The sequence below is a fragment of the Xenopus laevis genome, chromosome 9_10L (assembly GCF_017654675.1).
Source record: "Xenopus laevis strain J_2021 chromosome 9_10L, Xenopus_laevis_v10.1, whole genome shotgun sequence".
Lineage (NCBI taxonomy): Eukaryota > Metazoa > Chordata > Amphibia > Anura > Pipidae > Xenopus > Xenopus laevis.
Window position 1 is genome coordinate 71,565,245 of NC_054387.1, and position 15,204 is coordinate 71,580,448.

The 15,204-nt window shown below is 37.5% G+C and overlaps 1 protein-coding gene across 5 annotated transcripts in view; it reads right to left on the bottom strand.

Moving 5' to 3' along the window:
* Positions 1-6,556: 6,556 nt before the first annotated feature.
* Positions 6,557-15,204, bottom strand: part of LOC108701344 (RNA-binding motif, single-stranded-interacting protein 1) — a 198,459-nt gene continuing 189,811 nt past the window's right edge. For all 5 annotated transcript variants that reach the window (XM_041576041.1, XM_041576040.1, XM_041576043.1 and 2 more), the window contains exons 12-14: positions 14,395-14,475; positions 13,911-13,995; positions 6,557-9,885 (exon numbers count right to left, since the gene is read on the bottom strand). In XM_041576041.1, the coding sequence (XP_041431975.1) occupies positions 13,918-13,995; positions 14,395-14,475 (159 nt within the window). In that variant the 3' untranslated portion in view covers positions 6,557-9,885; positions 13,911-13,917. The remainder of the gene's footprint in view (positions 9,886-13,910; positions 13,996-14,394; positions 14,476-15,204) is intronic.

A 15,204-nucleotide genomic window follows, 5' to 3' on the forward strand; every position in this document is an offset into this window, starting at 1 on the left:
GTACAGGGCACCAGAGTAAAATGGAAACAGATTATTAACAGCACAACCGCAATATGATATTTACCCCCCAGTAATACATTATGCAGCATTTGATGGGGAAAAGAACATTTCTTTCCAAAGTGCAACAAATTAAAGGATAAAGAGAAACATATAAAACCATCTAGGTACTGCCTATTCAAGGGAACTATACTTGGTTGCCCTTAGTTCTGCACGGGACTGGGTGCAAAATTGCAGTCTGCGGGTCTCCATCTTCAGCTGACTGCAATACTTGTGGGAGTCACTGGTAACCTTATTTTCCCTCTCACCTGCTTATTTTTTAACTTGCCCACTCCCACACCTTTTGCATCATTCCCCTTTAGATTGTAAGCTCTTTTGCACAGGGCCTTCCTCATCTTTTGTACTGATACTGGTCGTTATTTATGTAACCCTGTATGTTCTATGAATGTAATTCATGTGATTTCTTTGTATAAACACATTTATTTTACAGTTCTGTGCAATATGTTGAAAATACGTTAATAATAATAATAATAATTGCAGGTGGAGGGTCCCATGTTAAAATGGTCACACTATAGTGGTAATTTATAAACGCAAAGAAGTGTCATGTTTTTCCCCATACTGAAATGATTTTCCCCATAGTTCCAGGTATCTGGGAAGCTAAATCGGCTACAGTTGTGCCGTAAAAAACTGATGCCATTGCACTTGCCTTTAGAAGTAAATTAGGTGGATATTGCATTTTTCATAGTGGTGGTGGCGTCACTTATGGAGCGTGCATTTTAAATGTTTGCATCCAATGCACTGGTACATTCAGATCTGGCATGCTTATTGGTGCAAGCTGCTGTGGGAACACTGGAGTCCAGAGTGGAGGTCGATACAGGTTTCCCCAACCTCTATAGGGACAGTTTTGCACAATTCATCAGAAGAGGCAGGTTGGACACATTAACACGTGGGAGTGCTCTTGGATAAAAATACCTTCATGAATTGTGTCAATATGTGCACTCCATTGTGTCCATTTAATAGCCCTTGTGGGTGTGTTCGTTAATGACCCCTTATATATTAGGATATATATTTGTACAAAGCAAGAGAGGCCGGATTAAGTCCTTACTGGTTAATCCTTTCCAGTTAATATGATTTCCCTTTCAGCTGCCCATGTGATGCCTGGCAGCATACTGTGTATTACAATCAGCTACACGTGTGACCCAGTTGTATGTCTTATTGTGATTTTTAAAGAAAATTCAGCAAACTTATTTTTATAAACGTAGTAAATAGATATAAAAATTACCTTTTTTGTCAGCAGCGGTGGCAGGATGCTAGGAATGGTAGTTTGCTCTTATGTTTGGACTACAAATCATATTCTCTTTTAAATGTTAAGGGTTAAGGCATGCTGGGAGGTGTAGTCCAGCAACATCAGGGTTGCATTCTGGATAGAAGTTATTTGTGCTGGGTGCAAGGAGCGTGTGGTTTGCTTTGGGTGAGCGTCAGTGGAGGGGTAAGGGGACTGCAGGTGCATGACAAGTCCCACCAGAGACCTTTTGCGGGAGCCTGGCCCAGTTCAGGGTACGCCATTATGTTCCAGAGATGTTGGCAAACTGTGTAGTAAAGAGGACCAAGGTCAGCACTGGGGTCCAGGAGTTGTGTAGTGGGACTGTTGTTGAAATTCAGCATAGGCTAGTCACAAGATGCAATTAGATCTCTCTGATCACTATTGTTCTGCTACTCCCTCCTTCATGTCTCATTCTCATCTTAAAGGGCTAGTAAATCCCATTGCAACACACTGCTCAACCACACGTTACTCAGTTGTTGCTGGACTACAAATCCCAGAATAATATATAATAAAGTCTGAGATTTGCTGGCAGCTGTAGTTCAAATCAGTAACATTAGGGGTGTATTCTTAAAGCAATATTGCACAATAAACCTTTCACCCAGTTCTCTAGTGCATTAAAATGCAAAATAATCCTCCAATGAGAATCCCAGCTGACCTGTGTAAATCTGGCTCCATGTTCTTTGGTCCTGTAACTGGAGTTGGAAGTTTTAAGCAGAGTTTCCCAGCACTAAACCAGTCTGTCCATTATTCCCGTCTGATTCCAGTATAATATATTGAAGAAGTGCTGGTAAATCAGCTTTCTCATTGGTCAATGCTTTTGCATTTAAAGTGCATTTTTGATCAGTATGATGCTCATTCTTGTATCTATAATAACGTTCTATACAGGGGACGCTGTAGGACAGTGTTATGGTTGGGTTTACATCCCCTGTAAACACTCTAGGGGGCAATGCTCTCCAATTTATTGCACTTTATTTAGACTGGAGTGACCAGAAACCTGAGACCTCTACTTTCACTCTCAGCGGAGCATATGTGTCAGGCCTATTTTTGAAGGGTTTTTTAGCTGGTGTTTATCTTGCTGTTCATTTGCTCAGTATGAGCCACCTAGTGGCAGAATGCAGTATCTGTTAATACTGTAAATATAAAAATGTATTAGTTAGGAGTTGGTATATATTTATACTCTATAAATATATATATATATATATATATATCTATCTATCTATATATATATATATAAATAAATATAAAAATATTATATATATATATATATATATATATATATATATATATATATATATATATAAAGATATAAAGATATATACATATATACATATAGTTATATGTGCCCTCCACATACAGCATCTGTGACCTGACTGCTAAGTGAAAATGTAAAGCAAAAGATAAAGACTGGCACACTCAGGATTTGTATATTATGCAAAACAGTAGAGTTTATTCAACATTTCGTTCCTAAACCAGGACCTTCGTCAGGAACAGCAAACAAAACCTTGCTTGGAGTCCCAGATTTGTGGAAAGGCCCGGTCCTAGGGTGGCAGGATTTTAGGGGGGGCCTGCTGCCCAACCACACCTACATTGGTTTAAAACACTGGGAACGTGCTGGAAATACAATAATTTTTTAAATTTCCAGTGCACCAATCCCTATTAAGGGGAGGGGATAGGGACGACGAGTGGGCTTCGGGGCACCTGCTATGTAAATACGGCCCTGCTTGTTTGAGCGTCAGTCTTTACCTTTTGCTATATACACATAAGACAGCTATGGGACAGTGATAGCGCCCCCTTTCAGGTTTGTAAATTGTTAAATTTTGCCATAAATACACCTATTTTTTCACATGCATTCTTCAGTGCTTCAATGTATTACTACGGCTAAAACATGGAAACTGCTTGTCTCGAATATACAACACACTGCCTTTTTTGCAAGAAATGCTTAAATGGGAACCCTGTAGAATTATTATGGGCTGATCAGACCCCTCCTGCAGTCAGCAGGTCCACTATCATTGCACAGCTGGAATTCTAAGATGCTAATCTGAAATCATTTTTTTGTGATCTTGCACAATGTTTCTAGCAAAGGAGAACTAGTGACAGGCTCAGTGCATAAGGGATTCATATATGTTTTTAATGCTTTTTGAATGGTTTTGGTCTCCTTTAGGGGCTGGTTAATTAAAATTCAAGTTCACATTTTTTTCTCCTCAGGATTACGCTCATATTTATGAAAAATTACAGATGAGTTAATGATTATTGCATTAAGTTGCCGTGAACGCTCCTAAATCTGCCCCTTAGACTTGTGCTGTCACACATAAATTATAGCTACAATAAGAAAATATGATTATTAACCATTTTTAAATTTTTCACACATTTATATGTTAATCATTTTGGCTCATTTAAACCTATTTTTATTTTAAAAAAAAATCTATATTACAGTGACAAATGATAGAGAATACAACGGAGGTAGAAAGATGGTGTACTTTAAATATCGGTGGCATACAAGCAACTGGATCTTCACTTCTGGAGCCAAGGCCCTAATTCAGTATCGTTTTTTTTTTACACAAGTTGAGATTTGTAGTGGTCATTGCCATCTAACCAGGGGGACCATACCATACCAAATTTGGCCTAGCAAGCCTGAGCTTCATAGGTAAGTCTGATGGAGGGGAGTGGTTTATTGACTAACTGTAGGTACTGTATTTCCCATTAAGTTCATAACAATACATTTTTTTGAATGAAACAGGAGAACCCTAGCAAGGAACCTAGTTTTATTTAATGGGAAAAGATCTTCTACCAAGCCTAGTAGACATGTTTTTGGAGTATATAAATTGAGAAAATCCAGGTAATTTTCCATGTATTGGGCTACATTCATCCAATAAATCTGTAGTGGTGGGCATTCCCACTCCAAGTGACGGAAGGAGGCGTTCAGACCTTGACACCTGGGAGAGTCTGCTGCTGGTCGGCCACCATTCTTTGCATTTTTCACTGGGGTAACATACTGTAGATCTGATGAAGAATCATTCTATCCCTGAATGTTATTAAGTCCCTGTATAGGGTATCAATAGCTTCCCCCCCATTGTTCATCAGTGACAGTTGGGAGCAATTTTGTATTTGCTCTAGCAAAAGGTGAGGAGATTGAATCAACCAGGGTCCTATATAAGGAACTATCAACCAGGGTCTGATATACTGTAAGTGACATGTGAGCTTTTTAGTTTGGGGTCTGGAAGAATAAGTTCCACTGGGGGAGTAATATACTCCACACTTTATGTAACAATTTAGACGAAAATTTCATCTCAAACAGGTTTACTCTCCCCCACAATTTAAGTGGCAGGTTGGACCAAACTGCCGTTGCTTTGCGAAACTGCCCTATGACAGGCACAATATTGTCTTCTCTATAAGTTGATAGGTCAGCTAAGATTAGTATTCCAAGGTATTCAAATTGAATAACTAATTTAAGCCCTGGTGCAGTTGTTGGCTGTTTTGGGACAGGATCCAGAGGCAGTGGTTACCAATTTAGGCTTATTTATGGTAAGCCCCAAACTTCTAAAGTGCTTTAAGTGCTGCTGGTAGTGAGTCCTGGTGATCTGTCAAAAATAATAAGAGTACAGAGCTAATATATCCCCCAAAGGGCCAATTTTGTATACCCGTATAGCTCGTGAACAACATGTTGCTCACCAATCCTTTGAATGTTGCTCCCAGTGGCATCAAAGCAGATGCTTATTTTTGAATTCCTGGATTGGAGGTACGTTTTAGTTGCATAAAAACTAGTTGTACTGCCAAACAGAGCCTCCCGTAGGCTGCCAGTCCACGTAGAGGCTACCAAATGGCTAATCACAGCCCTTATTTTGCACCACCCAGGAACATTTTTCTAATGATTGCATTGCTCCCCAACTCTTTTACACTCACTGTTACAAAAGGTTGGGGACCCTCAGTCTAATATATAGGGCAGGGTTTCATTTGCGATGGCAAACAATAGTGGTTACAAGGGGCAGCCTTGCCAGTTGCATTGTGTCAGGGGATAGTAGGGAGAAAGCAAGCTGCTGATTTTAATCTGGGTGGTGGGTTTCTGATATAGAAGCTGATGAACTGGGTACCAAAGCCAAAGCATCAAAGTGTTTCCCATTAATATGGCCACTCTACAAATGCTTTGGTGGAGTCTAAAGAGACAAGAATCCTAGAGCCACAGGGAAGCCATCTGCTCCAGGAGTCTTACTAGTTGGAAGAGCGGCCACTGCCATTTTAACTTATTTTTAATGAATTCCAACACTCATATTTTTAGAGAACTAAAATTTTTTATGAAATTTGTTCCTATGTTCAAAGATGGAAAAAATATATAAATATAATTTACTAGCCAAGCTGAACTGTTTAGGGGTCATTTACTAGAGTGCACAAGGCCAGTAAATTTGCGAAATGGCATAAATTTGTGAACCGGCATAAATTGGCCAAAATGCATTGAAATCTATAAATCTATGGTAACAACATTGGAGACTGTGGACTTCATTTTCACTGATAAACTTGGCGAAATATTTAGAATATAAACCTTCAAAAATCAAAGCTGAGGAAAACTGTATTTGTATAAAACAGCTGTTCCTGTATAAAAGTTGACAGTTTATCAATAGGAAAAGCTGTACAAATTTGTAAATTGCTTTGTAAAATAGCCAGTAGTTTCCAAATACAATTGAAATAATTTCTACTGACACTTTTTGATGTCTTAATCCAGGAGTGCCCATACTTTTCTAATGTGAGGTCTACTTTTTGTGATGTTGTCCCATTATGATCTACATCCATAAAAGCATTATTGGCATTCTGTTCCACGGATAATTAATTAAATATTTATTTATGAGATTGATTAATGCGTATTGCTATATTTTACAAACGATTATTTCTTATGTAACCTTAACATAATAAATATCGGAATGAAAATCATGAAACAGGAGGGTGATTTAGTCAAGCTGTTTGTTAACAGTGTCTTGAGATCTACTGATCACCAGCTAAAGGTCTACTGGTAGATCCCGATCTACCTTTTGGGCACCCCTGTCTTAATCCTTAATTCTATTGTGCCCAAATAAAGAGGCAATCAGTACGGTGTAAATTTGAAGGTGGGAAATATTATAAAGGCTTGGAAAATGTTCCCCATAAATGCATTCAAGTTCCTCCGAACAGATACATAATGTATATTTCTGCACAGTTCTCCCATATATTTGGCGGAATTAAATGAAAACCAAAAAAAAAAAAGCCAAATTCTTTCTGATCTTTTTATTCAAAAGTTTTCAAAAGAAACAAAAAACAGAAAAAAGCTAACAATCTAATCAATTTACAGTTCAAAATGTCTTGGCGTTTAACAACAATTCCTAGGAAACATAACTACAGAGTTTGTCTTGAACCGGACAAATAAGTTACCACTGGCAAGTCTGTGGCACGAGTAAAACAAAAATAAAAAATTAACTCTCTTGATCATATAGATATCTCTATGAAAATCTTTTTTTTTTTCAATCTGTACAAAAGGTCTTTCTTCATAAATTAAATGTTTCTTTTTATAATTTAATGGCTGTCTACTATGTGATGTTTAACTCATTGATTAGTTTTTTTTATGTACAGAGGTTATGTTTTAATTTTCAAATCTTACCCAGAAATTAAGTATGGCACGGGATTCAGACATCTACAGCTGTGATTTCCATCACCTTTAAGAGCTCTATGGTTTAACCATGGACTTTTCAAATCTTCAACTTGAGTTTGATTAAAGCTCCTGGTGTACTAATACACCTGATACATGGAAAGATGCTGAAAGTCTGAAAGGTAGATCTTACTGATAATGCATCAGCAAAGACATACAACATAAAACTTAGGCGAATGGCATGTGTGCTGTTTTGACCCCAAGCATTTATTCCTTGACAAAAATGTGACACTGAGATGGGAAATATGAAAAAATGTTGACACAATTTCCTAGTGGAATCCCATGTGTGCACTTTTTGGAATTTGGCCAAATCCTGAATCTTTTACGAACAATTCGGCTGAATCCCAATTTTCATATGCAAATGAGGGCAAGGAAGGGTGAAAATATTTATTATTTCCTTGATCGTTTGACGGAAATTCACGAGGTTTTAAGGGGTCATTGTTTGAATCCTGCTAAAAAAGACTAGGATTTGGCTTAGTCCTGAGCCTAACTTAATTGAAATATTCACCCAATTTCTACTCATAGCACTAGGTGGCGACTTCAAATGGAGCACAATTTGGGTGGTCAAAGCACACATTGGGCCGTAAGCCTTAAGCAGCGATTGGTGTTTAATTAAAGCAATTAAATCCTAGGGAGCTTTGAACCAATTTATACCACATCTTTATTTTTTTAATCTTCCTCTGCAAAAAACAAAAACAAAACAAAACAAAAAACACTTCTCATGTATATATGTATTTTACTAGAATCTAAACTGAGAGCAGCAATTACTTTTGAAACTATGAAATGTCACTGCCAGCTATACACAAATACACACATGCAGTTTCAATACTAGAAAAAAATTATTAAAATGAAAACCAAAAAAAAAAAACAACTGGTTAGGCCTAGCTCCAGCTAGGCAGATTTGGTCGGTGGAAACAGGGAGGGCCAGCAACCTGTCCCATTTTAAAAGGAAATATTTGAGGTAGATAACTGATCACACACTGCTGACCAGACGAGTACACAGTTTTTGGAAGACAACATAATTTCTTGCTTACATTGTTTACATATGCAATTAGCATAAAAGAAAAAAAAATAGCAGTGACTGATCATCTGATTTAAAAAAAAATGTAGAAACTAAAATTGTGTATTTGTCCAATCAGGAATTTCATAGTTTCAAAAAAAAGGTGTTTTTCTTTTTTTTTTCACAATTAATACTTGTAGTGATGACGTGAAGTGTGGCACTGCATGGATCCAAGTGTTCCTTCATGCTTTTTTTTTTTTATATTGTGTCCATACATTTATTAAAACTATAAACCCAAAAAAATGCAAATGTACAAAAAAGGCACATTCTTCTAACCGCAAACTGGTCCGGCAAAAAAAGAAAAAAAAAATACAGAAAAAAAAAATTTCATGCTGAGAATATTTTAGTGATTGGTTACTGGCTCTTTGTTCTTTGGTAAAGTTACCTTTAAAAAGTGCCAAGTTTCTTTTTACCTTATTTATGTTTGCCTAATAGAGAGAGCTAGTACCCAATGTATTGACAATTTGACTTGTGTCTCAGCTGTTGTTACTATTGTTTTTTTTAAATTTTTATTTTGTATTTTTTTTTTAAATTTTTGTTTTTATCATTTTGCTGTAACAGCACTCTCTGTTTGCTAATTTTCAGCACAATCAACTATCTAAAGCACTATTATTAAATCGTATAAAGAAGACAAAAAAGAAAAAAAACACATTCACTAATAAATCCCCCATCCCAATTCCTATATTCTACAATCACTAAAACTAGAACATCAAGTTAGTCTGGAAAAAAAAGGCAAAAAAGTTTTTACATTGCATTATACAGCAGATTTCTAAAATCGCTTGGACTACCAGAGCAAATTGGCATAAGGCCTTACAAACAACGGATTCTATTAAAACATATTCATCAGAAAAAAGTGTTTCACACAAAACATTTTCCCTCCTCCCACCTACCCAATGCGTTTCACTACCTTACATATTACATGGAAAAAAAAGTCATCAAAAACAGCTACTGCACATTTAAAAAAAAGCAAATTCTTCAGCAATTTTATTAACTAATTTTTTCTTTCTTTTTTTTTTTAAAGCCCTATGCTGCTGTTTTACAAGGCATAACGACCAGCTTACTTGGTCAAAGCATCCTACACTGTTATGTCATACTAATTACTTCAGAAAAAAAGCTACAGCATTGAAAGATTTAAGGCAAATTGGAATTCATTGAAAAAAGATAAGACACTTCACGCTATGAGAAAGAATGACAAAAAGGGTCAGAAAAACAGACAGCAACACTGCACAACAGCAACACTCACACTGCAAGCACAGCGGCACCACTGCGGGTGCCCTTTTTTTTTTTTTTTTTTTTTATTGAAGCCATTTCAGCGGCTGAGCAACCAGTCATGCTTGGCTGAAACATCCTCGCTGGCGCATTCAGGGCCTCTCAGCTTCCGAAATGGCTAGTTTCAGGAAAAATAAAATTCTGAAAAAAGTAAAAACAAAATAAAATTCTTATACAAATTAAAAAAATAAAAATAAGTAAAAAAAATTATAACACAAGATCTTCGGTCATGCACATGGATTCATCCAAATGTGTCACGTGTGCATATCCAGAAATAAACTTATAGTCTTTCTTTTTTTTTTTATAGTACTTGATAAAAATTTTCGTAATAAAATAAAACTGTTCACGGGAACAGTCACTAGATGAAGTGAAGGATTTTTTTATGCACCTCATAGAACTTATAGCAAAAATAGTTTGAGTTGATTTCATTATAAATTACTGTTTTTTTTTTTTTTTTTCCAAGAACCTGTGCAAAACGGTCAATTCATAAAGCACGATTGATCAGAAAAATCCATGATTGTTTCAGCCTCTGCACCTTTTCTCCCTCAGGCATGATCATGACACCATCTGGAAAATAAATGTATTAACTTATTATTAAAGATGTTCTCTACAGAGATGTTTTTGGACTTCCAGGTATGTATAACTTAGCACACAGACTGAAACACAGAATACTAAAACACCAACAGAGTAATTGAGAAAGACTCAAGACTTTATCAAAAATTCTTTTCACCGACAGCTTTATCTTTGATGGGGTCTTCTTCCCCCAGATTGGAAGGCATTCCATAGGAGTCACCTATACCTCTGAGTATGCATGCCTTTATTTCATCACAAGGCAGATGAAGGGACTTGAAAAAGTTCTCTTTTAGAGAGATAACAGGAACTGATTCTCCAACAATCAGTCCACTTATAGTCATATGAAAAAGTCAGGGAACACCTCTCAGCCTGCATAATAATTTACTCCACTTTCAATGAAAAAGATAACAGTGGTATGTCTTTCAATTCTCAGGAACATCCGAGTACTGGGGTGTTTTCTGAACATTTAGTGAAGCAGTATTCAGTTGTATGAAATCAAATCAAATTTGAAAAACTGGCTGTGCAAAAATGTGGGTAATTTTGCTAATTTGAATGCATGTAACTGCTCAGTATTGATTACTGGCAACACCAAATTGCTTGGATTAGCTTGTTAAGCCTTGAACTTCATAGGCAGGTGTGTCCAATTATGAGAAAAGGTATTTAAGTTGGCCAATTGCAAGTTGTGCTTCTGTTTGACTCTCTTCTGGACAGTGACAGCATAGGATCCTCAAAGCAACTCTCAAAGATATGAAAACAAAGATTGTTCAGTATCATGGTTTAGGGGAAGGCTTCAAAAAGCTATCTCAGAGGTTTAAACTGTCAGTTTAAACTGTAAGGAATGTAATCAGGAAATGGAAGGCAACAGGCACAGTTGCTGTAAAACCCAGGTCTGGCAGACCATGAAAAATACAGCAGCGGCATATGTGGAGGATTGTGAGAATGGTCACAGACAACCCAAAGATCACCTCCAAAGACCTGCAAGAACATCTTGCTGCAGATGGAGTTTCTGTACATCGTTCTACAATTCAGCACAATTTGCACAAAGAACATCTGTATGGCAGGGTGATGCCACAAACAGAGTCGCTTGTTGTATGCAAAAGCTCATTTAGACAAGCTGCAGTCATATTGGAACAAAGTGCTTTGGACTGATGAGACAAAAATTTAATTATTTGGTCATAACAAAAAGCGCTTTGCATGGCGGAAGAAGAACACCGCATTCCAAGAAAAACACCTGCTACCTACTGTCAAATTCGGTGGAGGCTCCATCATGCTGTGGGGCTGTGTGGCTAGTTCAGGGACTGGGGCTCTTGTTAAAGTCAAGGGTTGGATGAATTCAGCCCAATATCAACAAATTCTTCAGGATAATGTTCACGCATCAGTCACAAAGTTGAAGTTACGCAGGGGTTGGATATTCCAACAAGAAAATGACCCTAAACACACTTTGAAATCTACAAAGGCATTTATGCAGAGGGAGAAGTACAATATTCTGGAATGGTTGTCACAGTTTCCCCATTTGAATAGCATTGAAAATCTAGGCAGTCCATGCTTGGCAGCCATCAAATTTAACTGAACTGGAGAGATTTTGTATGGACGAATGGTCAAAAATTCCGCCATCCAGAATCCAGACACTCATCAAAGGCTATAGGAGGCGTCTAGAGGCTGTTACATTTGCAAATAGAGGCTCAACTAAGTATTGATGTAATATCTCTGTTGGGGTGCCCAGATTTATGCACCGGTCTAATTTTGTTATGATGCATATTGCATATTTTCTGTTAATCCAATAAACTTTCCAATAAACTGTCACTGCTGAAATACTACTGTTTCCATAAGGCATGTTCTATATTAAAAGGGATTTTCTACTTTGAAAGCTCAGCCAATGATAAACAAAACTCCAAAGAATTAAGAGGGGTTGCCAAACTTTTTCAAATGACTGTATAAAGGGTTTGGGAATATTTTTAGAGATACAAGAGGACTACAATAGGAGCCACTTATATTTCATGCCTTTATTCAGAACAGGGAGATGTAGGGGCTTGAAAAGTCCACACAAAGATGAAAATACTCCAATACCCAATTCACCTACATAGGCTTTTGGAGTTGTTTTAGAGGGGCTTCAATGGGAGAAAACCTCTATGTATGCATGCTTCTATTTTAGCACAGGAATATGAAAGAATGTGAAAAGACCACAAGAAGATGAAAATTCTCCAATATCCAGTTAATCTGTATATACATTTAGAGTAGTTTTAGAGAGACTTCACCAGGAGCCACATATACCTCAGTCAATGCATGCTTTTATTTCGGCACAAGAAGATGAAGGAACATGAAAAGGACACATGAAGGTGAAACTTCTCCAATACCCAATTCACTTGTATAGGATTTTGAAATATTTTCAGAGGGATATGGGAGATTTTAGTGGGAGCCATATATACCTTGGTGTATGCATGCCTCTATTTCAGCACAGGGAGATAAAAGGACTTGAAAAGACCAAGTCTCTATAGTCGTTTAGAGTAGTTTTAGAGGGATAAGGGGGCTTCAGTGGGAGCAACTAATACCACAGTGTTTCCATTCCTTTATTTCAGCACAGGGAGATGAAAGGACTTGAAAAGACCACAAGAAAATGACAAATCTCCAATTCCCAATTACCCTGTAAAGGGGTATTTTTCTATAGATTCACTACAAAATTCTTTTGTAACCCTTTAATAAATATGGCCAATAATGCATGCAAACGAGTGCTATTATTTGGAAAAAATTTAACTAACCTAGTTTCAAAACGTTATAGCAATTCCGCTCTTGGCAACATGATACTTGTGTGACTGCTTCATATAAAAACATATGAAACAAAGCAGAGACTACCAATTTAAAAAACGAACTTCTTCCATGAAGATAATGCAAACTATATCATAAAACAGGCATTATGTTATAACCGTATCATTACAGGTGTATAATTGCCATACAGTTGCAAAGAATTGGGCTTTCTATCTATATTTCATTGGCGACAAAGTTATTCTGTCTGAATCAACTGACAGGAACCCAGATAAAAAGCCAGTTACTAAGGTAAATGAAACCTGCATCAGTGGCTGCCCAGGAGAGTTCAGGAATGTGCAACTTCAAGTTCATCAGTAAACAGATCTTCAAACATTATCCAGAGTCTCAGGGAAGCTGCATAAAGCCTGCGGGCCTATGTATCTATGTACTCACTGTTGCTACTGAAACAAAACCTTGCGTAAGATGGACTTGCATGTGTTCCTGATAAACAAAGCTCTGCTCGTAAGCTACAACTTGACCACCTGTCGTCAAACAATGGGCACTTAAATGGCATTTACAAGAATAGAAACTGAAAGAATGGGAAAGTTAACTTGCTTACGTATCAATAGATATCCAAAGATAATGAGATACATGATACTGTAAGGGTGATTGCAGGTGGGACGCTTTGTCACCTACAGTTAATTTGCTCCAGCGAAGGTGACAAAATGTCTGAAATTACCTTCCTACTGGTATTAATGTAAGAAAACACGTGCATTGCATAGGCGTTGTATTGTTACCCAAAATTGTCAAATGATTTAATTTTTGCACTTTGTGCTCCTGTTTCACTGCTTCCTGACAACTGCAGTTCTTAATGAAGCTCAATTTATACTTTCCTAGAGAAAGAAGCAGACTAGCCCCATAAGCAGCTGAAAGGTAGACAGAGGCCCTTAAGTGAAACTGTTAAGAGACTGTTAGCCTATGAGTAAGTGCCCACCTTTGGCACGAAACGCTTCAGGTTTGAATATGTCCTAATAAAGATTTTTCTACTTATCATCTGGGCTTCTTTCTCCACTTACAGTAAGTCTATCCCGTTTTGGGTTTTGTTTGATTTTATTCAAATATATGGCCCTTGGACTGGGGGTCTGCTTCACTTTGATCCTTGGATTAGGTTTGTAGAGGCACACACCATAGCTATATAGTTATTTGCTTAACTGAAACTGCACATACAAAAAACCTTAACAGGCACAAATTTTGCCAGGTCGGCCATTTTAACTTACTTTAGAGTTACTTGTTTTGTTGATAGGTATATGGAGAATGCTCGCTAGACGTCTCTACTGCCACTTGCTGTTGACCACTGGGCTCCTGCAGACAGTGTTGCATGAGAATAATTAGACACCACAGTACAGTCTCAGAAGAATAAATTGTCCCATAACTGTATGTTTAACTTAGTTTCAGTCCGAAGTATACCATTGACATATTTAAGAGGGCCATAGTTTATTCTGCTAAAGCATACACCATGTGACACAACCTCATTGCTAGGATTAGGGCTGTAACTATAGAGGATGCAGACCCTACAACCGCTGTGGGCCCAACATTGCACTCATCAGCATTTTCTTGGAAACATACTATATTCCTAGGGTTCTGGGTGGCTGAAAATGATTTGGTTTTGGAAGGTACTGCAAAACATTGAAACACACATATTATATTAAGTGACATCAAAAAGCTTAGATATTGCAATGCTATATTACTGATATTACTGACCTCCACAGAGACTGCCGCTGTCTGGACGTGTGTGTACTGGGGGATATAAGCTCCTTGCATAGCTGTTGTTGCAGGCATGTACTGAAATACAAACAAAAACATGTATGAAGAGATATTTATTTTAGATGTATTTAAGTTGAAGTATATGTAAGTTAACCCTTATTCACATGAAGTTGCTTTATTTGCATAGCTAAGCTCTCTCATCATAATGTGAAACTGTAGGGCAATGGCACATGGGGAGATGTGTTCATTCGTTTTTGGGCCGGAATGCCAGTGGGGGGTTCATTATACTCAATGGGTTGTGGCATGGGCATTTTTGTCTGGCCATCTTGGGTCTTTTTAGCGCATCTTTTAAGTGTCAGTGACACTGCACATGCTTGGTGCTGCTATTGAAGAAGCTGAGCATTAAGGGTCATTGAAAGTAAAGGTACATCTGCTACAGAAGCGGATACATTAGTATTGATTATTAATTCTGATACAAAATCTGTCTGGTTTTATGTTGTCATGTAATATGAATACATTCCTAATGGATAATACAATGGTAACGATACCAACACCATGAGTAACAGAACTTGGTGCTTTGGGCGCTGCTTTATTCCTGTAAGAGACTATGCTTCGTTGCTTGCAGATTTCCAGGAAACCAGAATAGCGAGTTACATTTAGCTTAGGGTACCTGTTTATTCCCGTGGCAGTGACAGCACAGGTCATTGTAACATATTTGATACTGTACCAGCCACTTATTAATGCGTGACTGTAATGCCCAGAAAGGGCTCGGTCAATTAAATCAATCACAGAAGCGGAACCATCATA